General features: G+C 38.9%; 1 protein-coding gene across 3 annotated transcripts in view; it reads left to right on the top strand.

Annotated features, from left to right (window-relative positions):
- Window positions 1–2,228: 2,228 nt before the first annotated feature.
- cadm2b (cell adhesion molecule 2b) overlaps window positions 2,229–27,134 on the top strand; it is a 217,959-nt gene continuing 193,053 nt past the window's right edge. For all 3 annotated transcript variants that reach the window (XM_054742638.2, XM_015951340.3, XM_015951339.3), the window contains exon 1: window positions 2,229–2,516. In XM_054742638.2, coding sequence (XP_054598613.1) covers window positions 2,456–2,516 — 61 coding nt within the window. In that variant the 5' untranslated portion in view covers window positions 2,229–2,455. The remainder of the gene's footprint in view (window positions 2,517–27,134) is intronic.

Below are 27,134 nucleotides of genomic sequence, written 5' to 3'. Positions count from 1 at the left end.
CTGTTATTTTGGTAAGATAGTTCTGTTTTAGTGGTCTGGATGAGCCTGTTACAGCAAAATATTTAGTTTCAATCCATCTAATTTTTATCTAGATAACATTTAAATCTAACTTCATATATATATACACATATTCTGTATATTTAGGCTTCCTTTGTATTTTTAGATTTAATATTAAATATTTGTGCTTGACTTTAGATATATAATTTTTACTTTAAATATAAATGTTTATGTTCATGTATTTAGCAGATGCTTTTGTCCAAAACAACTTACAGGTGATAATCAAAGCAGCAGGTTGCCCTTGAGGCTAACAACAAACACTATTTAGTCAAGCCGAGGTGGCATTGAGCAACATAATGAATAATAATAATAATAATAATGAATGAATGAATGAAAGAGGGAAGTGAACATGGAGAGTGTAGGACATGTGCAGGGAGGGTGCTAGTTACATCCAGAATAAAAAGAAAAAATATCAATAGAAAGTTAAATTCTAGTGTTAGAATATTGAATAAAAACTAGATGGCCTTAAAACTAAATATTTTTCTATTACAGGTTCATCCAGATTGTTATAGTGAAATATTTAGTTTCAAACCATCTCATGTTTTTAATTTCAAAATGTAGATCTTAATTTTTAGGTACTTTATTTCTGGATGACTGTTTAGATTCTGAATATTTAGGCTTCCCTTTTGTATATTCAGATGTGATAATAAATATTTGGGTTCAACTTTAAATATTTAGATTTTACTTTACCTAAATATTATATATATATATATATATATACATACATATATATATATATATATATATATATATATATATATATAAACTAGATGGCTTAAACCTAAATATTTTGCAATAACAGTCTGAAAATGTCTGCTAAAGCTAAATATTTAGTTTCATGCCCTCTCATTAACATTTTAACTTAAAAAAACTAATTCAAAAACATTAATGCTTAATTTTATATATGTAGATTTAATATTAAATATTTGCGTATACCTTTTAAATATTTATATTTTACTTTACCTAAATATAAAAGTTATATTAACAAATATACATGTACAAAATCTAAGCTAGATCTAAATGTTGAAATATTAAATATAAACTAGATTGTTAAAAACTAAATTTTTTGTGTGGAAATCCCTGCTATAACTAAATAGTTAGCATCATGCCCTCTAATTAATTTTTAAATGTTACCATTTAGGTCCAACATTGCATAGTTCTGGATTTAACTTTTAAAAAGAGCTTAGATTCAAATATAGTTATGCTTAACTTCATGTATTTAGCTTTATTATTAAATATTTGCCAATAAATTTTAAGTATTTAGATTAAACTTAACCTAAATATAAGTTACACTCACAAATTTATATAAAAATCAAAGCCCAATCTAAATGTTGAAATCTAAATATAAACTTGGTTTAAAGCTAACGTTTTAGCAATAACGATCTGGAAATACTTGTTAAAGCTAAACAGTTAGTTTCACACCATCTAATTCATGTTTAAATGTTAACATTTATATCCAGCATTGCATAGATCTGGGTTTAACTTGTAAAATTAATTGATTCAAAATATTTATGCTTAACTTTATATATTTAGATTTAATATTAAATATTTGAGTATAACTCATATATAGAATTTTTTTAAATATTTATGTCTAGTATTGTGTTTAAAGCTAACTCTTTTTATTGCAGATTTTCTTTTTAAACATTGCTTTACAATCGGCTCCCCATAGCATACTGTTGGTTTTGGCTTTGGGGCATGATGTTAGCAACATTTGAATCTCTTTACCCTGGCGCCTGAGTAGATTTGAATGCATACAATAATTAGAAAAGTGATGTATTATTATTATTATTATTGTTGTTGTTGTTGTTGTTGTTATTTATTTATTTTTATTAGTCTAAATAATCTTAACCCCAGTAAGATTCCAGGTTATTTAGCCTCACAAGATCTTATTATAAATTAAGAATAACCTTATTTATGGAAAGCGGAGATATTACTGGCTTGCTCCAGATTCTTGTCCTGATCGCTGTGATTTTATTGACCCTTTCTCGACTTGATCAAATCGCTCTGCACACAACATAATTGTTTACGGCGGGGAGGTAGAAGTATGTCGTTCTTTCCATTGGAGAAGCGTCTTCATTAGTCAAAAAGCGTGGGCGGGACTCTAGCTCTCTGCAGCGAGTCAAAGTGAAAGGCAATAAAGGGAAGCAAGAGCTGCACTTTGCCGACGAGCATCGTTTGCCGTCCTGCCTCACTACAGTGATCACTGCCCCCCTGATCTGCACAAAATACGCACGGACTTCTCCGAGAGAACAGGAAAAAAGGCAGAGTTCATCAATGTAACTCCGTCCGGCTGGATAAGACAGAAAAGAGGAGAAAAGAGACAGAAAGAAAAATTAAACAACAAAACAAGAGTCAAGCGCGTGTGGAGCGTGACACTGTAAGAAGGAAAACGAGAAGAATGATGCTCCAGCAGCACCTGATCTTCATCCTCTGCAGCCTGTGTGCGAACGTCTTTAAAGGTGAGCGCTGGATGTTGCTGTAGTACAGACGGGCGTGGTGGCGCGCGTGCAGGGAGGTGGAGGCTGGGTTTAAAAAAAAAAGGTAATTTGTGATCGTGGCGCACGTGAGTGCAAGTTCGATGCAAAGAGAGTTGGCTTTCCTTTAAAAAGAAGATAAAAAAATAAACGATGCGTGCTCGCGCCGCAGTTCAGGCTGCAGCACGGCGGAGGCTGTCTGCTGCCACAGCCAAGAGTGCTGGAATGCCTGGAAGTTGTGCAGCGCGGTGAAAAGCAGAATGCAGCTGCACAAGTTGTTTTTCTGTTTTAAAAAGGGAACGAATTAGGATTTCTTTCCCTTTTATTTTTTTACATTGAGACCGGGGTATAAGTTGACTGTATGAATCTGTGTAGGGCCGAAGCTGACAGGGATGCAGGGAAAGGGTCCGGTGTGGATGGGTGTTATTTTTTGTCATGCTGGATCATTAAAAATCATTTTAACTCATGCATTTGCGCTAATATTACAAATGGATGTATATTTATGCGTTTGGAGACGCTCGGGTAAATTTAGTGTGCGTAAAGTGTGGGTAGCACAGTGTCTGCCTGCGGGCCGGCGTGTGCGTGTCTGTGTGTGTGTGTGTGTGTGTGTGTGTGTGTGTGTGTGTGTGTGTGTGTGTGTGTGTGTGTGTGTGTGTGTGTAGGTGAGAGAGAGAGAGAGAGAGAGAGAGAGAGAGAGAGAGAGAGAGAGAGAGAGAGAGAGAGAGAGAGAGAGAGAGTGAGAGAGGATTCCATCTCAGGAGTGCTGGGATGCATTAGGCTCAGCAGCAGGCAGCAGCACCGTGTAGATCCTGCCTGCTGGAGACGCAGGTGAGGTATCTATGTCGTCTCATGACAATAGCTTCCTCCATCCCCACTGACCGTCCCGCTCCTAGATGCACGCAGCCACCGCCCTATAGACACCAGTCCAACGCTTAACCCTTTCCTCCTGATGTGCTGCATGAGTGCTCCACAGAGAAATAAAGCTCATATCATTATTTTGACATTAGCAGAGCTGATTTAAAGATGTGGCCTTTTAATATGTGATGAAACAATTATTTCAGTATGTTTTAAATAAATCTCATCAAAGATCAGAATCAGTCAAGTGGAAGTTTATTTACTCCCATTTTTGCACACTGAACTGCCTCTTGAATGCAAATCTCAGCATCAGATTCTCTTTTGAGACAGAGCAGGAAAATTAAATAAATCAGCTGCAGCTGAACTCAAATGCTCCAAGTTGTAAGAGCGCCAAATCTCATTAGACTGTTTATTTTAGCCCTAATGCATATTGTCTTTTGCATTCTCGCTGTCAGCAAGTTTTGGCCTCTGTAGCTTTGCTTCATTTCATAAAGCGGCCCAACTTGAGATGCCATCATCTGTTGTGCACAGCTGTGACACGATGTAACATCCCACCATGCACGTTGCATCCTTGGCTTGCCTATGGAGGCATGCCTCTCCTTTAGTAACACAGTTAAACGGTGTATTAGCTGCTAAATGTTTAGTTTTATGTAAATGTTGTTTCAAATGGGTTTGTGGAAATCAAATATCTCCTTGTTTCATCCTCTTAAGCCCAGACACTTTCTTCTTTTCATCTCCTGATATGACCCTGGCGGGGTCTTCAAGGATGCTATTTAAACTGACATTTATTAAGTGCTTCACTGGCATTTATGAGATATAGGAAACTAAAAGTAAAATCACCCATGGTGAAACGATGGAGCACCTGAGGAAAAGTTGCTTAAAGAACATTTTAAGACAAGTTTGAACCGTTTCATATTTCAAGGATATTTCAAGGCTGAATAAGAACCTAAATTTACCCAGAAATGAAAACAGACACATAGATGATTGGAAAAGTAGGATCTGAAAGGTATGGTGTGCTTTGGGAATGCTTTCCTAGATGCCGATGTTCCTTCTTGTGAATAAAAACATCCTTTTATTTCACTTTTAGTAGAATTTGTGAGAACATGCAGGATGGGACAGGACCAAAACGTCTCCTTTGTTTCTGTTTGACCTGCTCTTTGAATTAAACATTTACTTGGTCATTTCTTTTGAGACTTCTGCGTACTATGAAATAAGCTAGTAAGATGCATTTAGATAAATCATAATCAACAGTTTTGATATCTGTGAAAATAGAGCTCGAGTAGAAGAAATAAACCTGCACACAGCCAAGATTTTACTTCCTTAGTTTTACTCTTTTATTGCTTTGAGATGATTAATCTTGTAAAATCTGAACCTACAACTGTGTTTGAGGTAGCTATTCGTAGATTATTAATAATATCAACTATTTTAGTGATGGAAATAACTTTTACAGGTTATTTCATTACTAAAATCGCATTTGAATTCATAACAATAATCATTCCTGTTGACACTAAAAGTGCTTTTGGCTGATGTTCAACCTTGGTCAACAGTAGATTCATTTTCAAAGCTGATTCAGAGGTAATAGAATAGAATTAGAGGCTTATTGGTTAGTGAAGGACTTTATGACTAGACAGGAAAGTATCATTTTTGATTTGTAACAAGCTGATTTCAACAAGACATTCTCTGAAACTGGTAGATTTCAGAGTTTATCATTTAGTTTTACAAGAAAGAAAGACAAATTTTGTTTTTAAGCTAATAAAAGTAGAGAATAGAAGTGGTGCACTTGCCTCAGATGCCTTCTTCTAAAAATTTCTACATGTCTACATGTCCTATTAAAAGCCTTTAAGACTGAGTGTTTGCAGAAGCACCTGGACAAAGGCACAATATAGTGCTTTAAATTTTTTTCTCTCAAATATTCATTGATAAATAGTTTTGTAACACCAGCCATCAAGTGCCCAAAATTTGGAGGACATGCATACCACTGTGCTGCTGGAAGGCTTTTAAAATCATTAGACCACAGCAGTCTTGAGTAAAAATAGTCCTCGGAAAGCTAGCTGACCTGGCAACAGATTTTTGGTTCAAGTGCTGAGAGAGAGAGAGAGAGAGAGAGAGAGAGAGAGAGAGAGAGAGAGAGAGAGAGAGAGAGAGAGAGAGAGAGAGAGAGAGAGAGTTTATTTTTATCTCGTCCAAGAGCTGTTGTAAGACTGTGCCCACTTCAAGGACTTCCTAAATATTTTTGATAAGAGGCTAAAGGTCAGATATATGAAGCTTGCTATGATGGGTCAAACCAACACATTCTCACTCCCAGCGCGTCAAAAAAAAACGCTTGGTCAGCCACCCTCCACGTCAGACCCCTGACGCCAAAAGTGCCCTTTTTCGTTACTTATGTGCGAAAAGGGGTTTTTCCCTTTTCTGACTGCAGATCCCAATGCAGCGTAAAACTGACGTGATGGGATGTCCACAGCCAGGGCACCAAACAAGCTCATTGTACCTCACCTTAACCTTATCCTCTTATTTAACCTTCCCCTCACCCCTTTCCTAACCTTAACCATGTTGCCAGCGAACACGTTAGTGATGTGTCGATCGCTCTAAAAGCCGGCTCTATGAAGTGAACGTCAGGAGCCGCCTCGTCATTGGTCGAGTTTGAACCGAGCCAATGCAAGGGGGAGGTTTCAACTACCACGGTGGAGGTTAAAAGTAGAGGGTATTTGTAACCTCCCCCTCGCCAGATGGTATGTTCTAACGTTCCCCTTGGGCGGCAAGTACGAAAATTGACAGTCAGACTCTGACTGTCAGAGTCAGAATGCATGATAAAACAAACGCTTGATCACAGTGAGAGTAACGTTTTAGGTAGCAAGAGGGTTAAGGTTAGGACGAGGGAGAGGGTAAGGTTATAAATAGTGAAACGTTAAGGTTTAGGTGCGGTTAAATGAGCTGGTTCGGTGCTGCATCGGTTAAATGAGGGTTAAGGTTAGGATGAGGGAGAGGGGAAGGTTATAAATAGTGAAACGTTGAGGTTTAGGTGCGATTAAATGAGCTGGTTCAGTGCCGCATCAGCGGATATCTAATCACGTCAGTTTTACGCTGCATTGGGATCTGCAGCTACAAAAGGGGAAAAACCCTTTTCGCACATAAGTAACGAAAAAGGGCACTTTTGGCGTCTGGGGTCTGACGTGGAGGGTGGCTGACCAAGCGTTTGTTTTTGATGTGCTGGGAGTGAGAATGTGTTGGTTAAACAGTTATTTAAACAAATGTAGCTTGTAAAAAGTGCATGCACAATCAAAAATGCTGCATTTACTCTAATGTCATTAAAAGTCTGAAACTCTTTGGCCTCATGATAATAATTAAATTACGAGACACCTGAAGAAGAGCCAATTCAAAAATTTTTAAGGGGCCCTAGAACATTTTTATTTATATATATTTTTTTACAATTGTTAACTAGTCTTTGAGCCTCTATATGACATGTGAATCCTTGTTGGGGCTCACAATGACCCAGACGCCCTGATAATTGGCCAACCCCATAGTAAACCCGTTCAATGAAAAGACAGTGTTTTCCTGCTCACTCGGCCAGGACATGAATGTTAAATGAGCTGTGTGATGATTGGCTGGTTTACCCCAATGGCTCTATGACGCAAAGGCTCTCCGACATCCTCACAAGGACGGACGGAGTATTTTCTAAATATCTGTTGAAAGCAATGGAGACTGCAAACCTGTGATTGGTCAGGACGCTGCTTCCTTAAACTTCGTCAATAACACCACCGTTACGCATCAAACTTTGTATTCGTGTCAGGAAATTACAAGAAACGTGACTTTGGAGGTGGTGACTGGATGGAGAACTGGAGGACAAATGTGTCCATGTTAAAAAGTCTCTGAATTATATAAACACAAGGTAAACACAGGTGTGTGTCTAAGCTAAAGAGGTGTTAACCAGCTTTCCTCAGAATGAACCGTTTCTCCGTCGTCTTTACAACATTACTAATTTGCAAAAGCCAGCAGGTTGGAGACAGCACAGACCTTTTGGTTAGGCCCATTAGACAGCCCACACTGCCTATATTAAACAACAACAAGGTGAATGTGGTTTGGAACTCCAGGACCTCTTTAATAAACCCAAAGATCACTATTAAATCATTTGGTAGTACTGTACAGTTTAACTCAACCTTCTGAACAGTTTGAGGCACACGAGAAATTCAAACAAACAAACTTGAGCGAAAACATGACCTCTTCAGCATAAAGGAGCAGAAGCTGCTGCGTGCCCACAGCCTAATCGACAGTTAAATTGCAGTGCACCACATCACATACTGCAGCGATTCTGTAGACAAGACTTCTACCTCAGCAGCTCTGCTCATGCACCATAATGCTGTGAGTCATTTCACATACTCTCATCCATCGTTGGAGAAATACTCTATTTTTGCTCCTATTCATTGCTGGACTTATATTTATAACCATTGTCTATGATGTGACTGTTCTTTAACCCTAACCATGTATAAAAGTAGAAAATGCCCTATAATACAAATTAAAATGCTTCTTCCTTTTAAATTGTCCTTCCTTAGCTTTGCGGGAGCTTTTGTTGTACGTATTTGTGCACTACTGGAAACTTGTCACCCAGTGAGGTGAGCATCATCACACCATAAGAACACGTTTCACCAAAAGGCAGCTAATGAAGACACTTTGACATGTCAGAGACGGTTATCAGGTAACATGTCAGGCAGGCTAGTAATGCTAATTAGCCATGTGGTGCAGCAGTACTTGGTGTCTTGTAGACTTGGTTGGATGTAAGTTTCACACAGCAAGTTCAAAAGTGTTAATTTTCTGGTGTTGGTCCAATTCAACACCAAGAATAGTTAATTTAACACTAAAACGAGTTATATAGTTGATATGTAACACTGACATGATAGTTAAAACCCAGTGTTAAAAAGGAGTGTTTCCTAATCAACTCCGTAGGTGTTATTTTGGACAAAATAACTCCTGAAAATCTAACTCTGAACTCCCACAGCAGCTGTAACACCTGCAGAGTTAATTTGTAGACTCCATCCTTTTATTCTAAAAGTTGGACTGGTAGCGGCCGATTGGCTGCAGAGAGTTGCATGAGCTGCAGTGGGCGAGGTGCATTGTGGGTAGTCATGTTTTTAGTTAGTTTGTTCTATTTTGAGGTGTTTATGCATGTTTATTTTGCGGAGTTGTGTTGTTCTTAGTACTTTGTTCACTGTTGCAAATGTGGTTTTGCTTGTTATGTCATGTTTGTACCGTAAGTGAGGAAGCCGGTCAAAAGAATCGGACCGCTGTGTGTTCCACCATCACAGTAATAATGTGGTGCATGATTAATACTACATGCTCAGCATTCTACTTGTGATCCTCTCCCATGGTATGGTAGCAGTCATGAGGTGTACGCGGCATGAGTTAGCCAGTGTTTTTCAATGTAGCTGGTAGCTTCCCGGCATGGCACACTGAAAAGTATTAAAATTAAAGATGTCATGGTGGAGATTAATAACTTCAGTGTAAACTGACTCTGAATACTAACACTGGTTGTAGTGTACACAAAAAATTCAACATGCTCAAAATAACTCTATCAGAGTTGATTTCAACACTTTTAAAGTGTCTATATGGGTCCACCCCAGCAAGCGCTGATTTAACACTTTTTGAAGAGTTGGTACATTAACTCTGATTTAGTGTTAGATATTTAACTCTAGAGGAGTTAGTTTTTCAACACTAAATCAGAGTTTAAGTACCAACTCTTCAAAAAGTGTTAAATCAACACTTACTGGGGTAGACCCATATAGACACTTGAAAAGTGCTGAAATCAACTCTGACAGTTATTTTGAGCATGCTGAATTTGCTGTGTAGATTCTGCTCGTTTTGTTGTTGGACTCTGGTTCGGAGTGATTTTCCTTCTTCTCAAGTGTTTCATCACTTTCCTTCTTACTAAGCCTATAAAGCTCCCACACCACCGGGGAGATCTTTTTCCCTCCTTTTTGTTTGAGTAAGGAGCCTTTCATCATGTTTTATCTCGTCAGGGATTTTTGGCAAGAACAGCCTCACAGGTGACATTTTAGGAGTTTGTGTGTGTTTGGCTGTTGTGTGTGTGGGGCCAGTAATGAAGGCAAGGTAGGGGACAAATCTAACGTGTGTCTTTTGTGTAAGTGTTTAATCCACTATCAAATCCACAGACATCAAAACTACACACAAAGAGAGGGAGGTGGATAATGAATGATTTCATTTTTCATACCACAAATGAAAAAGTTCCTACTTGATTAGTTAGGGAATTGAAGGGAGTCATTAAAAATGCAGAACTGCCTGTCTTGTAAAGCCTTTGATAGTTTCTTTAAATATTAGTGTTAAGAAGATGAGTTCTGAAAACCATGAATAGAAAATGGTTTCAGATTAGCAATCAGCTGAACAGAAGATTGATGAGTTTTGTTAAAAATACATGTATATGAGTGATATGTCAAAATTAATGGCAATCCTTAAGAAAGGACAGAAACCAAGAGTTTAAGGGACTAATAATTAGTCTAATCTTAGAAGTGAAGTCCTCAAATCAACTTTGGTGTAGTCATGAAATTAGACATTTGGATACTGCAAAGTGTTGTTCAATTTTAGATCATTGGGATCGTGCTTATATTACTATGAGTTAAATCTCATAAAGAAATCCAAAAGGTTTGTTTCCTCAAACTAAAGGTAGTTTTCCATCACAAAGAACTTCATCGCAAATGACTCCAAGCCCAATGCAACTGTTTTCTCTGTGTTGTCAATAGATTGTATTTTTCCTGGCATTGCACATAAATTTGCATTTATTGATTTGAGAAACTGTGTTTTTTGGAGATAGTTGGCGTAAAACTGCCTTAGGCTACACAATAATTGATTGACACAAAAGAGCTTCAGCCATTTTATTGGAGGATTATCTGAGATGATAACTGTTTGTTACAGGCCACTCGGACATGCCTGATACTTGCACACACCAGTTATACCTGCTCTTGGACAAAATGTATCTAAAGTAAATTATATAATTCCCTTTCTTTGTATAATTAAAAAAATGCTAGTATTGTAATGTTTCCCAAATTTGCTTGGACAGCTTTTAGGGGTGACCGTAGCATTTTAAATAACTATCAGGCTTGCTCTTCTTATACGTTTTACCTCAATCAACCAAAAATCCAACCAACCAATCATTAACCAACCATTAATCAACAAACCAACCAGAAGAACATTAATCAACCAACCAACCAGATGACCATCAATAAGCCAACCAACCAACCAACCAACCTACCATTAACCGACCGTTAACCAACCAGTCAACCCATTAGCCAACCAACCAACCAACCAACCAACCAACTGTAGCGTCATGAATGTCCTGTTTTTGACCTAAAGGTCATGATCTGCTGCGTCTGCTCGAACTGAGACATAAAGTCTCTGACAGGCTAATCTACATGAGATAGTGGCCAAGGTCTTTCATGCACTCTGCTCATCTGAACTGCTTCACCTTTGTTTCAGCTCAATATGAAGACGAAGATGAAGATCACTCTTTTTATAAACACATAATCAACAACTTTGCTATTACCAATAATAATGTGAGCCCAATGTTCAATCAGTCTGTGAAATGACAATGTTATTACTTGATATTATAATCCTGTGATCAGTAGTATTTTACAAGTAATTATAATCCTGGACAATTGCACTAGACACTAATGACGTGTAATGTTAAAGCCACACGACACATTTCCTTTTATCTGATCCAATCAGAACCTTCGTTTCTGGCGCTAGGCGTGGTTTTCTGTGGTGTTTGTATAAACCCTCTTTTGCATGTCAAATTCTGATTCACCAGTAAACCAAAATATGACAATTATAAAAACTATTCCTCGCCACCTTTTCTTTAGTTCAAGCCTTCTAGAGAAGTCTCGGACAGGCCATACGGATTTACTCTTCAGCCAAAAAGAACCTCAACAAGCTGGATAAAATCTGTTGCAAGTGTAATTAATTAGATTACAGGTTATAAAATGAGCCAAAAGGCGTGGGATTCCATAGGAAATATGAAATCCACCTTACGGATCTGTGAGTTATTTAAACCAGAAGATTGGAACTTTTTATTGCAGGGATTAGATAACCGCTCCATATTCACTCAGAGACAACAGAAGAGAGAGAGTCAATTTTAAAAGTTAAGAATTTTATTACTAACAAATTAAACTAGACTTACTTTAAAACTAAATGTGTGGTGTAACTAAAGTGGATGAGATGGTGAATGGATGACGTGTGATGTTGATCAGAACCAGCAAATCCGAAGAAGCGATTAGTTCTGACGGGAACTGAAGGTGATGTCTTCACATTAAGCTTTGGTTAGGAGGTTCATAAACACATGAGACACCATTTGCCGGTCTACCTACCCTTCGTGGAAGTCCCCTTTAGATCAGGAATATCGAGGTCCAGCTTGACCCTCTCTGGAACCGAGCCGTTATGAAAAGCAGCGGTTCCGATCAGTCCAGTCTGTGAGTTACTTCCGGGTACACAACAGTTTGTTGGCGTCTGGTGAGACCCAAGCCTGGGTCTTGATGGTTCAGCTTTTTTTTTCTGAAAGGAACTGTTGCCGCAGTTGGAATAGCAACAAATTTTTTAGCTCGTCGTTGGTTCTTTCGGTTGAAGAGTTTTAGATCAGGATTGGCCACTCCGTCACTTTCTCTGGAACGCTTTGAACTGGCGTTAGAGATGATGTGGCATAGTTTTATACTTTGGATGTTAAGGTTTCTTGTCGAATGAAAAATTACCAAACACCATCAAAACCACGCCTCCGTCAGATCTGTCAGATTCTGATTGGATCAGTGAAAGTAAGGTGTTATGTCTTTTTAACGCTAGGTGAAATGAGTCCTGTTGGAACACTTAAAGTCACAGTACCTTTATATTCTATAGGATTATAATAAAGTAATTAATATTTTGATTTCACAGATCAGTCAAATCTTATTTATTGACTAACACTTTGATGGATTAGCTTTATTAAAATAGAGTTCTGTAATTAATTAAAAGAAAAGAGTTCATTCTTCATTCTTCTGTTGAGCTGAAAATAAGCAGGTTAGAAGGAATGCATGAGACCTTGAGACTATATCTCATGCAGACTAGTCTTGCACAGAGGAGGGGAAAAAACAGTCATTCCATTCCGTTACACAAGTTACACCTGACCGCAGCGGTTCCTTCAGAATAAAAGCTGAACCTCACGACCCCTTCAGGGTCTCGGAGACGCCAGTGATAACCTGTCGTGACCTGGAAGCATTCCAAGACTAGTTTGGTCGGCACCGCTGCTTTTCTACTGGCTTCGGTACCAAGGAGGGTCCTTGAGGACCTCGACATTCTGCATCTAACGGAGGCTTCCCCTGGGGTACGTAGACTGACAGATGGCGTTTCATGTGTGTTATAAATCTCCTACTAATGTTTAGAGCGAAATATTCACTCCCACTCAGAACTAAATGCTTCTCCGGATCCTAAAGTTCTGATAACCACTTTCCACACAAACATCATTCATCATGCGTCTCACTCCACCTTAGTCCATCAGAACACAGAGTGTTAAAGTTAGTCTTGTTTAAATTGGGTAGAAATAAATTGCTTGACTATTTTAACCGATCTTCTGGTTAAAATATTCAAAGATCCATCAGATTGATGTTTCAAATTTCTATGGAATCTCACATTTTATGGTTCATAAGCAAGATGTAAACGACCCATCCTTTAAACAACCAACCAACCAACCAACCATTAATCAATCAACCAGCCAACCAATTATTCGGGGGTAAATTAATGGCTTGTGGACTTTATTTCAAACCTTTCCAAAATATTTAATATTTAGTTTGTTGTACAAATATTTATGTAAATCAAACTTTCACCACTTTAAAAATCAAAAATTTATTCTAATTCTTATTGCTGCTAATCTGTTTTTGTTCAGAAAGACATTTTAGAGCACGCAGAGAAGCTGCCATTCTCTCTTTTTGAATGTCTGTTTCCAGAAAATGATCAGGATTACTGTCCTGCTGGCTCACCTGACTTGTCACTTTGAGAGCACTTTTAGACGACACTAGCTCTTATTTCATTCTGCGGAAACTGAGTTCTGTCTAAGCTCGGACCTCTTTGCGTAGTAAAAACTCTTAAAATGAATATTGGACTTCAGCAGAAGTGAGCCACATAATGCCACAGACACTGAGACACAGGAAGCCTGTGAAATGTGTGCCTGAGCACATCTCCTGTGGGCTAGAATGATCAGTCAGCAGGAATAAGCTGGCTGAGCTGACGACGAGGTATATGGCAGCGGAGGGAGGTTTACGTTTAAGGATACCCTTTTCCCCAACTGCTGAGGGTTAGCTTATCCCTGCTGAATGTCTCCCAGCTGCCAAGTGCTAGCTCAGGCGCTATGCAGTATGCCAACGCAAATGATAATCCACTAAAAATAACCAATATGCTCCAAATAACCCAGTGCTGCCCTGCTTGCCTTCTGTTGACAGATATACATCTGTAGGGATAAACCTCAAGCCAGAGGCAAATGTGCTCAGACAAGTGGGAAAGGGGTTTTAAGATTAGCTGCTTGCTGTCTCAACTGCATGCTGCATGCTGTCAGCCCCCCTTTGCTCTGCTCTTTGTCATAGCACGTTTATACAGCGTGTCCCTTCTGAGCGGGAATGAGCTTAGCAATGAAGCTGACTGTACGGACAATTACACAATAAAGATTTATTTTGGCTCGTATCGGAGGAAAAAAGAGATTTTTCTTCCTGCCAAGAAGTCTATGTACTTTGTACTCTTAAGTTTATCTCCACAACTGGTCACACTGAAATAAAGGAGGTCTGATCACTAATTGCATGCGTTATGATGGAGTAGTCACTTGTATCCCGTCTCAGAGAGAGTCGAAGTTGGCGGTGCCTTAGTCACTCAGAGCAAAGCTCACGATAAGGCCCGACGCAGATGCAGAAACACAGCAATGAGAGATTTTGCAGGTGTGCAGGTAGAAGCACTAATGTTCCCACCTCCTGGGCTCTGTTTGGTGAGTGTCCATAATTATCAGAAGCGTGGCTAATCAAAGGCCGGTTCGCATGCGGTTTGATTAAAAACACTCTGGTACTTGAGCAAATGTTGTTGATGACCTCTAGTTTATGTCAGCCTCGTGTTTTTGTGAAAGAACTGGCGCCAGCTCGTTGGATATGAACAGAACATCATGTGGTGCCATCCTTCCAGGGAGCTTGGTCGATATATCTGAACATTTCCCGCCAGGCTCTCAGATTTGAAGAGTTGTGCCTTTGTAGCAACATAAAACTCTTAGGTTTCATTGCTGGATTTTGGTGTTATCAATTTAAGGCACGTCAAGTGTTTGAATTAAGTAGTTGGTGCTGTGTAATGTCAGTTATTGTGTTATCTCACGGGTGTTGGCTATGACAGAAAACTTTGTAGCTTACGCGCAAAGTTGCGGCCAATTTTACGTTCCCAGATTGCTGCGCAAACTGGAGCCATAGTTAACAAATGAGACAGAATGTAAAAGAGGAAAAAAGATGTTCTCGTGCATTTCTGGTTATTTTTCTCTCCAATATCTTAGCAAAGCAAAGACACATTTTTTATATCACACAGAGAAACTTGCATGTTGCTCAAACACCACAGCCAACGTGATGTTTTTATTGCTGCTGTACTGAAAGTGCAACTGAATGTTTAAATGTCTGCAGAACTAAATATATGTAATTATATACCCCTCAAATGAGTACAGCCTTTTAATGGTGAGCTATGTTGTCTACTTAAAGAACAAAGAGCAACCTAATTATAAGGAAAAGCACAATTTAAGCATCACTTCTGTGAAATGACGATTTAAAAACGGTGCAGACTTTTCTATGGACTCTTAGCTGTGAGGTATGCGCTTGTTCTGCAAGAAGTTTATGCATTCCTGACATTACAGCATTGTGTCTGAGACGAAGCGTACACTTCATTTCATTGCTGTTTGCAGAGTTGACCTTTACCGCTCTCTCTTGGCCTTCGTATCTGTTGAAGTGGGTCATTGCCCATCTTTGGATGAGCCTGTGAATCTCATTTACTCTGTGTGATGATCTCCCTTTTCTTATTTTGTTGCAGTCACTGAACAGAGTTAATATTCTTTTTCTTCAGAAATTACTGCACTACACCATTTTTTGACCCAACAGGCGTGTAATCTGTTGAAATGTAGTTGGTTTTTTTCACAGCAGGAGATATAATGCACAAATGTTGCGCAACACAAGTTTTCTACTACTCACAACTTCGGGAGTGCAAAAGCAGTGTTGATCATTTCTTGAACTTTGTCTGTAAATTTTCTACAACAATTGTGTGAAGCGTCTTTCTGCAACCAAATCCCCCTCAACCTCAACAGAAGTAATAAAAATAGTTACTATTAGGTTCAATTCTGAATGCACAAACAGTGTCGATTGAAAAAACTGAATGGTCCCTTTGCTGAAAGATTTCCATAAAATGTGTCAAACCGTTAAACACTTCCCCTTTTATGGAAAAAAGAAGAATTCCCTGAATTTCAGCCCTTCCATTTGTGTATGGCATCAGATCCTCATCTTGTGCACCAGCTGTGATTTTTTCCCCCTAACTGTGTGAAAGAACGAGTGGTGTTAGAGAGAGTGTGATCTGTGCAAATCAGTCAATGGGAACTGGGGACTCTTCATTCATGAGACTAGAACATTGGTACATAGTTTTGTTTTTGTGTTTCAAACTCATCTCACAAAAAAGTGAAAATTGCAAAACAGAACAAGAAAATATTTTCATGCATAAGCAACACTAAAAGCAACAAGATATAAAGATGGCATCCTAAATTGTCAGTGATGGGTCTGGAACATTGGTGTTGGAGTTGCATGAGTCTAAAAAAGAAAATAGCCAACGTCTACAGCCTGTAATGCAAACTTTGGTAAATATGATCTAATAGTCATTTCATGAATATTTCACAACATCAGGCATGCATTGGTTTTTGTTAGCATAACAGGGCACAAACTTGCATCTTATGGATAGAAAACTAGCTTCATTTAGCTGCATGGTTGCATAAGGTCTCCGATTTACTCATCTCCAGTGTCTTTCTTCATTATTTCCCTAAGAGTGTCCAGTTGGTTATAGATGAAACATGTAAGTGAGCATGCAGTTTCCTGCTCCTCCACCCTACTGGTTTAAAGTGGAATTACAACCCTGCTGTAGCTAGCACTAACAACAAGCTAACACTAACATGAGTCAACTAATGCTAAAATAAACCACAAAGTAAAAAGATCCGCACTGTTGGACAAATATATTATTACTTACAAGTCCTGTAGCAACAAAGCCAGGTCACCATCAGTCCGTGATTATTTAACCTTCTTTAGCTTCCTCAAACTAGTGTAGGCTGCACCGATGTTCACTCTGGTTTTAGCTCTTTGCTTCGCCTCCACAGACATTACTCCTTACACTCACTCCCACACTATGTCATGATGCCAGCAGAAAAAGCAAACTCCATATTTTTCTTCTTCTTTTGCTTTTTATTGACAACCTGAAAAAGCTAACTGTTAGCTTTACAGCTACTGCCATAAAGCAGGTAAAGAGTGCCCGCTAGAACAGCTACCCGCTCCACAAAACTGTTTAGTGAGTAGCAGTAGCTCAGGAGGTTAAGCGGATTTCCAAGTAATCAGAAGGTTGCAGGTTTGAAACCAGCTCCCACCAGAGAATGCTGCTGTTGTGTCCTTGGGCTAGACACTTAACCTACCTTGCCTGCTGGTGGTGGTGGGAGGGACCGGTGGAGCCTGTGTTTGGCAGTCTCACTTCCATCAGTGTACCCTAGGGCAGCTGTGGCTACACTGTCGCTCATCAGCACCAGCGTGCAGATGTGTGTGTGAATGGGTGGATTACTGATTGTGTTGTGTAGTGCTTTGATTTTTAGTCAGCAGAGGGCTGCTGAGTGGTATCAAATATGAAACTGGTCAAGTTTCTGTCTCAACAACCACTGAGCGCTGTTAAAGCTCTAGCTTCAAGTTGAAAAATGATCTATTGTTACTCAAACAGTCTTAGATTTTGCACAGCTGGATGATTTTCTTGCAAAAAAAGGATGTAATATAATCCAAGTGATCCATTTTATCAACTTTTGCTTTTCACAATTTTCACTTTCAGTATTTCCTGTTTGTTTCGGACTGCATTTCTGCTCAGCACAGATGTTTATTTCCCCTTTAAAAGAAAAAGTTGCTATCTCGTTGGTGTGACCATTTCAGACCAGTCAGATGATGATAAGTCCAAAAGTTGAAGGCAGGAGTGCAAATCCCCAAATGACTTGATATTAACGTGAGCGTGATGTGACTGATCTCTAAATTTTGCTGTGCAGATTCATCTCATGTTTGAGCTCTAAACTGATCTGATGATGATGTCACTGCTGGTTTCCTATCATTGATCCTGTTTTGAACTGTGTTCAGAAACAGGTTTCTGGATTTAACTGTTTTCTCTAAATGAGCCATGCAAACTCGAGTCTCTAAAAGCCGTTTAACTGATCACAAAATAACGGATCTTTGCGCCAAAGTCCTAACCTTCATGATCTCCACACTGCATTTGAAACATCAAAGAAACTCCACCAAAGTCTATGTAACATGTGAAATGTTAATCTTTCATAGTTGCTTTTAGAAGAATAAAATTTCAACACAGAAAATTCAGCTGGTTTACACAGCCGGTGGGATTTTGCATGACTGAGTTTCTGTGCTCATAAAGACCCCTCAGTTGAGCGGTCCGGCTGGATGGCTGTGCTCCAGATAAAGGAGACTCTGTTGTACAATCTCTGTGAGTTTGATCGTCCGTCGGAACGCGTGTTACACTTTCATAGACTCTTTAAGTAGTCATTTATTCTGAGACAATATTTTGCAGCTTTATGTGATTTGATCAGTTGTTTAGAAAACAAAAGACTGGAAATAAAAATGATAGAATGAAATCTTGTTAGAAGCAGATTGACTTTGGAGACACGTTGCAATGTTGGAAAAATGTCCAGTTAGTGTTCAGATATTTACATCTGATGTAACACAGATTTATAATAAGAGTTTAACCAAAATGAGGTTAAGCCCACATTACATGTCAAGTCTTAGGAAGTTATATTTTTACACCATTAATTGTAAATTAGTTAAATTAACGTTCTGCATTCTGATTTCCTCAGATTAATCATAAAATGTTTTAGAGTTCACCATCGCATCATCGTATCACTGACCCAATAACAAACACCTTTTTGGTCATTTTCTTTATAACCATCTACTTCCTATTAAAGACCAAGTTCACTGGTATTCAATCTTTCCTCCGATTGGCTAACAGCGATGCGATTCTACCACTGACTTTGTTTACTTTGCTATGTTAATTTTTTGTCCACAAATAACACAAGCCTGGAGAAGTTTTGCCATGTGGTGGAGTTGTTAATGCTAACATTTAGCTTCTGCTAGCTGAGACGTTCTCTGCTGTTTCCTGGATGCTAAACCAGCAACAGCCTTCTCCGTCGCGAGTCAAGATGGGTGAGTCCATGAATGTTAAGTGACAGTGTGATATAGATCTGACAGGATTTTCAGATCCTACCGTCTATTTTCTATCAGAAGCTAATGCAGGAGATAGGTGTAGGAGACTATTTCATGTTCAGCTTGTGTGAAAAACTCAGAGTGACCGATTATGATCAGAAATAAGATTTAATAAATTCTTTTTCAGTGAACCACACCTTTGAAATCAATTTCAATAAAATTATAATTTATTTATCATCAGAAAGTCAGTTATTTCATTTCTATTGACCAGCTCTACCAAGAGCAGAATTTAGAGCAGAAGGTTCGTACAGATTAACACCTTTGGTTTTTATTTTGTGTGTTTTTGCTATTGAATTTGAGCAAATGCATTCTGTTTATTCTTCGGTGTTTTAAGAAAAGCTAAAAAAGTAAGTGAATAAAACAACATTCTCTTCCTAAACTTGCATGAGCAAAACTCCATCTAAAAAAACCCAACTTCATCTTAAAAAGACAAAAAGCACAAACTTCAACTCATGCATGTTTATACCCCTTTACCGACTTCCTCTTCCAAAGGCTTCCCACAGGTCTCAAAAACTGGAGTGTAAGTTCTGAATGCAGGCATATTTGCAAGTGAAGGTGGGGATAAAAGCTCTGAAACTCGTGTCCTCATAAAGGGAGATCAGCAGTGTGAACGGGAGCTGCATACCGATGGAGGAGATGCCAACACTCGGAGCCAGGGAGTGTAGTCGGCTGGTAAGAAATAAAAAAATAAAAAGTTTCAAGCTGAGAGCAGAGGGATGAAGCAGGAGAAGGTGAGAAGCAGTAAGCCACATAAACCACATGAATCAAAGAACATGTCATTAGGTAAGATATATGTCATTCCTTTCACTAGCTGCTTGTGCAAAATGCTAATGCGTTACAGCTCTTAAGAATTAAAGGTTAAACTATAACATATAAGATAATGCACCATGTTTCACAGACGACTGATTTTAGCAGTCTGGTGTGACGTTTCCTTTATGTGATGCCACTTATGCAGCCTGCCAAAAGGGTCTCCTGATTCCCTACTAGAGGTGACCTTAACTTACACCGTATGGCTCCCCATACCAAAATGCCAGGAGTCATGCCTCTGTGTCTCTCAGAAAGAATAAGAGGATCGATTCCCTCCCTTACATGCCATCATACGCGCAGGCGAAGGTCGTCCATGATAATACAGAACTGAGATTCATTGCCGACCATGATGTAACACCGTTCATCATCAGTCCATGCCTCCACCTTATGGCGTCACTCTAAATACAGCTGTCTCTACTCTAATGCAGCGCGGGTCAGTGAACCCGTAACCCGTCTGATGCCGGACAAGCTGCAGTGTGATGCAGAAGTTTAAGAGTCCAAAATCCCGTGCTCGGTGGCTTTAGCGAAACGTGGTTCACAGCACAACTCTTCCTCATTATGGTCCGTCTCCTGCATGACATTGGTGACCTCCGTTAGCTGCGTTTTACTGTAGGAGTTCTGGAAAATTCAGGGAAGAGGGGAAGGTGGCGGGGAAAATGCACATTTTATTTTTATTACTTCTTAATACAGACACCATACTGAGCTATTGTGCAGAAACGGGTTATCCTTTGGGTTTATTTGACCTAAAAAGAACAAATAAGTGTATACTTTATATATACAATGCCTGACTTTGGACACGAACACCAGCTCTGCTACATTAGCAATTTGAACTTTGAGCTTAATAACAATCCTTTTTCCCACCATTGTCAGCTATATCTGCTATCTTTTAGAAAATACCACAGTAAAGAAGCGCTGCTTGGGATTGTAGTGCTGAAATAGCAGGATACAAAGCCAGAATGGGCCTTAACAACAAGTCCTTATAATGGTCAGCCAGGGTAGACCCTGAATTTGATGGACTCAGACATGATTATACATTTAGTATCCTCTACTTTCAGGTAGAGTGTGAGGACATCCAGTGTGCTCCAGGTGACCTTAGCCACTAGAGCTGTAGCATCCCCCAGATAATGACTACTCTGAACCCCAGGAGCAGCCCTCATCACCTCATAAATACAGGGACCATATGGGCTCGCAGTGGAAAGCTGCAGACAGTAACTTTTCAAATGGACACATACTTGCAGGAAGCTTTTGTGCTGGGAAAAAATGCTTGGTGTGTATATATAGGCTTAACAGACCTGTGTTTTGTGGAAGCTGTAGCTCAGTTTTACTGAGCAAATGACAAAGATTTGTTATTTTTGAGATGTTGTCTCACCGAGAGGGATATGGTCAGCTGCAACGAATAGAGTAAATTATTAACATCTAGGTCGCTATGTAAGACGTCATGTTGGGTTTATATGCTCCAAAAGGGTCATGTTCATGAAAAGGTAAATAAAATAGAAGTTTCTGCACAAAATGCACATAAAAATCTAAGAAAACGGAAAATTTGACCCACTGGACTAAAAGTTCCGTGAATCCTGGAAATGATGGTCATTCCAAAGCGATGTGTTTGGTTTGCAATAGTAAACTGATCTCTAGAAAGTCATACACAATTTTAAAGCTTGGAGATGATTAAAAATTTAGATCCACTTCCTTTTTCAAGATAACAGAGTGGAAGGAGGCTTCCTGGTTTTATTGCTTCGGCTGAACGACTACTGGGAGACGCGGTAGCTTGATGTAGCACAGACACGATTGCTTCTTCTTGCTGCGATAACCAACCACTTCTGGTGTGCTGAGACTCGAGCAGTCTCTCACACACTCTCTCTCTTTCGTTACATTTTTTAATCACAATTGTCTATTTTTTGCTCATTTAAAATATATTTTTAATCATTTTCTAAATTCTTTTTTATATTTTACATGTTTTGTTTTTGTGAAGCGCCTCGTGATTTTTATCTTGAGAGGCTCTATAGAAAAGATCTCTTCTTCTTCTTCTTCTTCTTCTTCTTCTTCTTCTTCTTCTTCTTCAAAGAAAATGCCAATCGACAATCTGAAGGTTTATGATGAGGACATAGATTTTTTTTTCTTTCATTGCTCAATAATGCTACTTTTTATCAACTGGGGAATTCAAATGTGGAAATAGGTTACTTGGCTGTAGATGACTGAAAATAATCACAAAATCTCTAAATTAGATCTATTCTTCATAACTTTACATGCACCTGTTTTTATTTTTACTTTATTTTTACATTTATCTATGAAATAATTTGTTGTTGTATTTTTATTTTTTTTTTAGGGATGAGGTGGGGAGCTCGGAGTGGAGTCAGGTGTTTGTTAAGGTGGTTTAGGCATCCTCCTTAAGAAAAGAGGTCATTAGATTTTTCCTCAAAGATGGATGGACTGATCAGGGAAATGAGTTTGATTGTAAAAGACACACTTGGCAGTTTTGGCTTGCCTCTATCGCTCCCTAGTGCCTGTTTATTGAACCAAAAGTGAAACTTACCTCCCCGCAGTGCGTTTTCTTTTTAACACGGTTATCTAGCTGCTGAAATGTCTCCTCAGCCTTCATTTGTGTCTACAGGAGTGATTAATCACTAAATCCAACAAATTAGCTGTGTTCATGATCTAAAACATGCTGGAAACAAACTTTAGCACCAGCTCCATTTTTTCAAAGTCCAATATGTGGCAGCCTGCCACTCTGAAGTTGCAAATGCGATATTGTGGCCACAGAGAGCTATAGGTGTCTGAGTGACATTTAATACAAGAAGAGTCATTTTAGCACATACTGGCTGAAGAAAAGACTTCAAAAGCATGAAAAAGTTGCACAATATCCCTTTAACACAGCATAACAATAAGATAAGCAAACAAATCAACAAACACGCACTTATCAGCCAGAAACAAAAAAGTGTTCATATTCTAAGGATAGTACCTGTATTTTTGTCCAACTCTTTGAAAAATAATCTCAGACACAATAAGGACATTTGACGTCGTCACAAACACTGCCCTGAATTGCTTTTGGCAGCACTCGAGCAGCAAGAGGAAATGTGAGTTTTCAAGATATTCTTAGTTCTGCAAAGACTTTGCCAAACGGATCCCAGACTGAAAGGCTGCAGTCAAGATTTTCTAGTTTGAAAATGACAAATTTATCACACAGATTGTAGATCTGAGTACTTTTGCCTTTTGTCTTCCTCAAGTCAGGATCGTCAGGAGTGACCGCCAACGTAAAAGACAACAGATGGGACTAAATGCATGAAATACTTTTCTACTCTAAACATTGGAGGCACACTGAATGAGCATGAAAGGATACTCTGCATCCATGCATGTTCTTCTAAACTTAACTTCTTAGAGACTCAGTGTTGTAGAATCGCTAACACGCCAACTTTCATCTGTAATTTATTGGACATGTAACCCATAAAGGCTTATGTTTCTTGAAACGGCTAAAGTAATTAATTCAAGTTGCATTATTAGTAAACAGCTCTTGTTTTCCATTAAAACTGGCTCCAGTGGGATGGATTATATATAGAAAGTGGCCAAGCTACAAATTGCATTTCTCTCGTGTATGTCATGTTTTTGTTCCCAGAAACTGCATTAAAATGAGCAGCGAGCTCACAGCAGAGTGGCGCCACATGACATCACGATGCTACGGAGTCATCTTCGCTCAGAGCGCCCAGCTGATTTATTTGCCTTAAGAGGGGGTGACATTTAAGGGGAGATCATTACATTTATAAGATGAAACATAATTTCTGTCTTCAGAGTCAACAAGAGCTGTGCCGTGAGCTCTTCACATGTTTTAAGCCTTTGCAACTTATTAAAGGCCTTCAATTCTTTTTTGAAGAAAAACGAGTGGATGCATTATGAGAAATTAATGGGAGCCATGGTAACAGCACTAGCAATATGCTGTCTTTAAAGTCAAAGAGCACATTTCTATCAACCTTCTATATTAATTGGATTCATTCTTGTACCGAGACAAGAACATTTCAGCCTGAACCAACATGCTGCTGACATTAACTCGACTGTTAAATGGAACTTTTATCTTCAGCGTTTCAGCTACTTATGTTAGAATGCATATAAATATATTCTTTTATGTTTTATTTTTCTTTGTGTTTTGGCAGTAATGACATCCTCAAATGCTAATTTTCTTGCAAATACCGCAGGAGGTGAAAATTTGGGCATATTGATTGACCTGTGCAGACATGCTGATGATACCAGAAGGGACAGAGATGAAGCAAATCCTTAAAGGTCACTTTCCTACAGATCTGTGCACACACACACACACACACACACACACACACACACACACACACACACACACACACACACACACACACACACACAGCTGAAAGTCATGGCGTAGGACACTTTGAATATAATCATTAGTTGCACCTTCTAAAAATGGCAGACTGGAGCTACTCATAACTTATATGGAGCTACAAAAGATTGAAATTTTGTTTTCAAAGTTTACAAACTAACAAAATGACATCTAAAGTTGGTGTAATTCATCTAAATTAATTCAGTACAGTGGGATCCCTAAACGCAAACACCACACTGAGTTAAATGTAGCACCACTGCAGGGTCGGGCGTAATTATATTGGAATGGAATAATCAGATGAACTTAAAAGATACAAACCTTTTCATTTAGAATCAAATAAGTTTATCCTATTTATTGGTATAATGGGGCAATGGCTGCTCAGGAGATGGGAGTTCAGTGGGTTGCTGGTTTGAACCTCTACTTGGTCCAAAACAGCCATAGTGTCCTTGGGCAACACTTGCTTGCTGTTGTTGCTCGGGGTGAGCGGTGGGGGTTGTGTACGGCAGCCCCAGGGCCGCTGTGGCGACACTGTAGCTCATCACCCCCAGTGTGTAAATTAAACTAGTGTAAAGAGCTTTGGAGAACTTGGACTTGATAAAGCACATGCCAAGTATCATTTACAGGTTGTGTCTTTGTGGTCAGTTACAATAAATGCTTCACCTTTATTATGTAACATTGTGTCATTATTTTAGGGACAAGAACGTAATTTTGATTTCGGAAGTGGGAGAAGGGCAGAAATGGTTTGAGTGATGGTGTCAGTGGTCCAAACTACTATGGCTAATAGAGCTCATTTAAATGAATCATCCCTGTAAAAGTAATGAGATTGTTGTGAATGTTACTGGTGCTGTAACAGCAAAATGTCCCCATGAAGGACAATAAAGGTAGGGCTGGGTGATATGGCCTAAAATCAACATCACAGTACGTTGAGGAGTTCACCTCGATAACGATAAATGGAGGATAAATATATCTATGTATGTGCAAAAATAAAAGTTGTGGGGCTGTGGCAGCATAATTGCCTCACAGCCAGGTTTATTTATAGTATTATTCCTCCTGATCTATTCAGTGCAATTATTTTTATTTACTACTAGTTCTAAGAACTTTTAGTTGTTAATATTGATTGAAAAACCGAGCACAACGGAACAAGTAAAAGAACAAATATTTCCTGCAAACACAAAGTATTTAACATACAATCTCTTATATTCTGAATCTGAATGTTTCTAAGAACTGCATCATGTGAATATTGTCAAACTTGAGCTGTCAGGTAGTTGGGTTCTCCTTAAAGTCTGGTTGAACTGAAGGTGGAGGAGAAAGTGTTACCTTGACTTGTTGCTACAGTCTTTCTGCACAGTTTACATTTGTCCTTAGTTTCCATCCCATCATCCATGCTGAGTCCATAATGTTACCAAATGATTGATGAAACAAACCTCTGTCACCGCTCCCACTTGACTCAGTGACATCAGTAACCTACTCGTGTCTTTTCATTTTTTAAAATACCCAACAAACTATCATGGGCCAAATGACGCCGGTAAGAGTCATTCGTTTCTGTTACTGTAAATCTTCAGTTTACTGCCGAGCCCTAAATGATGGATTTTTTATTCAGCAGGGCTCGGGTTCGCATGTGATTGTGTGAGGCATTCTGGGATGTGCGCAGACACGTTGATGGCCTTACGAGTGCAAACAAACGGCGTAAACAAACAGTACATTGCAGAGAAGAAACAGATTTGAGAGAAATGAAGTGCTAAACAACATGTCGACATTCCAAAAGGGATGCAGAATTTACAGGGATACGTTAAATAGGGATGCCAGGGACCGGTGTCGGTACCAGATCTGCTCAGGCTGCCAGATCGTCACTTTCACACATACGCTTTGGAAAGACTCCTAACCAAATCCAGCAGACGAGCTCCCATCACCCCAGTTTTACAGTCCCTCCACTGGCTCCCGGTAGAATATAGAATTCAGTTTAAAGTTTTAGTCCTGACCTATAGAGCTCTTAACAACCAGGCTCCAAGCTACCTATCTGAGCTTTTATCCCCACACACCGCCTCTCGGAACCTTAGATCCACATCTGAAAACCTCCTGGCCGTTCCTCGAACCAGATTGAAAACCAAAGGGGACAGGGCCTTTCAGACTATTGCACCCAGACTTTGGAACAGTCTACCTTCTAATCTCCGTCTCTCTAACACTGTAGAGGTCTTTAAAAATCATCTAAAAACTCACCTTTTCATCCAGGCGTTCCCTCCCTAAATGTTTCAAAAAGATGGCTTTGTTCGGGTTCACACCTTCACTTTGTTTATACTCATGATTTTATTTTCTACGTTTATCACTGCTATTGTTTTTCTGATGTTTTTATTGGTTAGAGGTATTTGCCCTGATCTTTTTCATGTTGTACAGCGCTTTGTGATTTATATCTGTGAAAGGCGCTATATAAATAAACTTTTACTTACTTACACTTTGGAAAGACATCAGTTTTGTTAATACATTTTTGTTTGTTAACACCTAAATGCTTTCTTTATAATTGTAATTTGTTCATAAAACACCATATTATCTCAGTTTTGTAAAGAATGTGAAACTACATAAAACCAACATCAGACGGCAGTTCTTATATGTGAAGCCATATCTGTTTGTACTAATGTGGAATTCATCTGTATATTCCCTTAGTTGTTGTGTAAAAACATTCGTTCATTCATTCATAATGTTGCATGGTGTCTTTTCAATAAAGTTCTTATATTTTATTTTGCTCCATTTCATCAAAACCAAGAGCTTTTGACGGTCACCGTTTATCAGTTGATATCTTTGCTTTTATTTTACATTTACTTTGGAAATTAAAACATTTTCTCAGAAAAGTTTTGATTTTTGGGCTACAGGACTACAACCGTAAATTTGTTCTGACCAATCAAAATCTTCATTGTCAAGGGGTAACATAATTTTTACGAACATGGTATCGTACCTTCCGTAAGTCTTATGTTCAGCCAATCATCTACTGTGACGTATTTGGCAGACGCAAGACCCCGAGCCGATCTGGCACCGACGGTGTGTGGACAAAATCAGCATTATAAACAGTTTGGATCCATGTGAAAGACCCAA

The sequence above is a fragment of the Nothobranchius furzeri genome, chromosome 13, assembly GCF_043380555.1.
Source record: "Nothobranchius furzeri strain GRZ-AD chromosome 13, NfurGRZ-RIMD1, whole genome shotgun sequence".
Taxonomy (NCBI): domain Eukaryota; kingdom Metazoa; phylum Chordata; class Actinopteri; order Cyprinodontiformes; family Nothobranchiidae; genus Nothobranchius; species Nothobranchius furzeri.
Note: the sequence above shows the minus strand (reverse complement) of the source record. Positions and strands in the feature narration are given on the sequence as shown.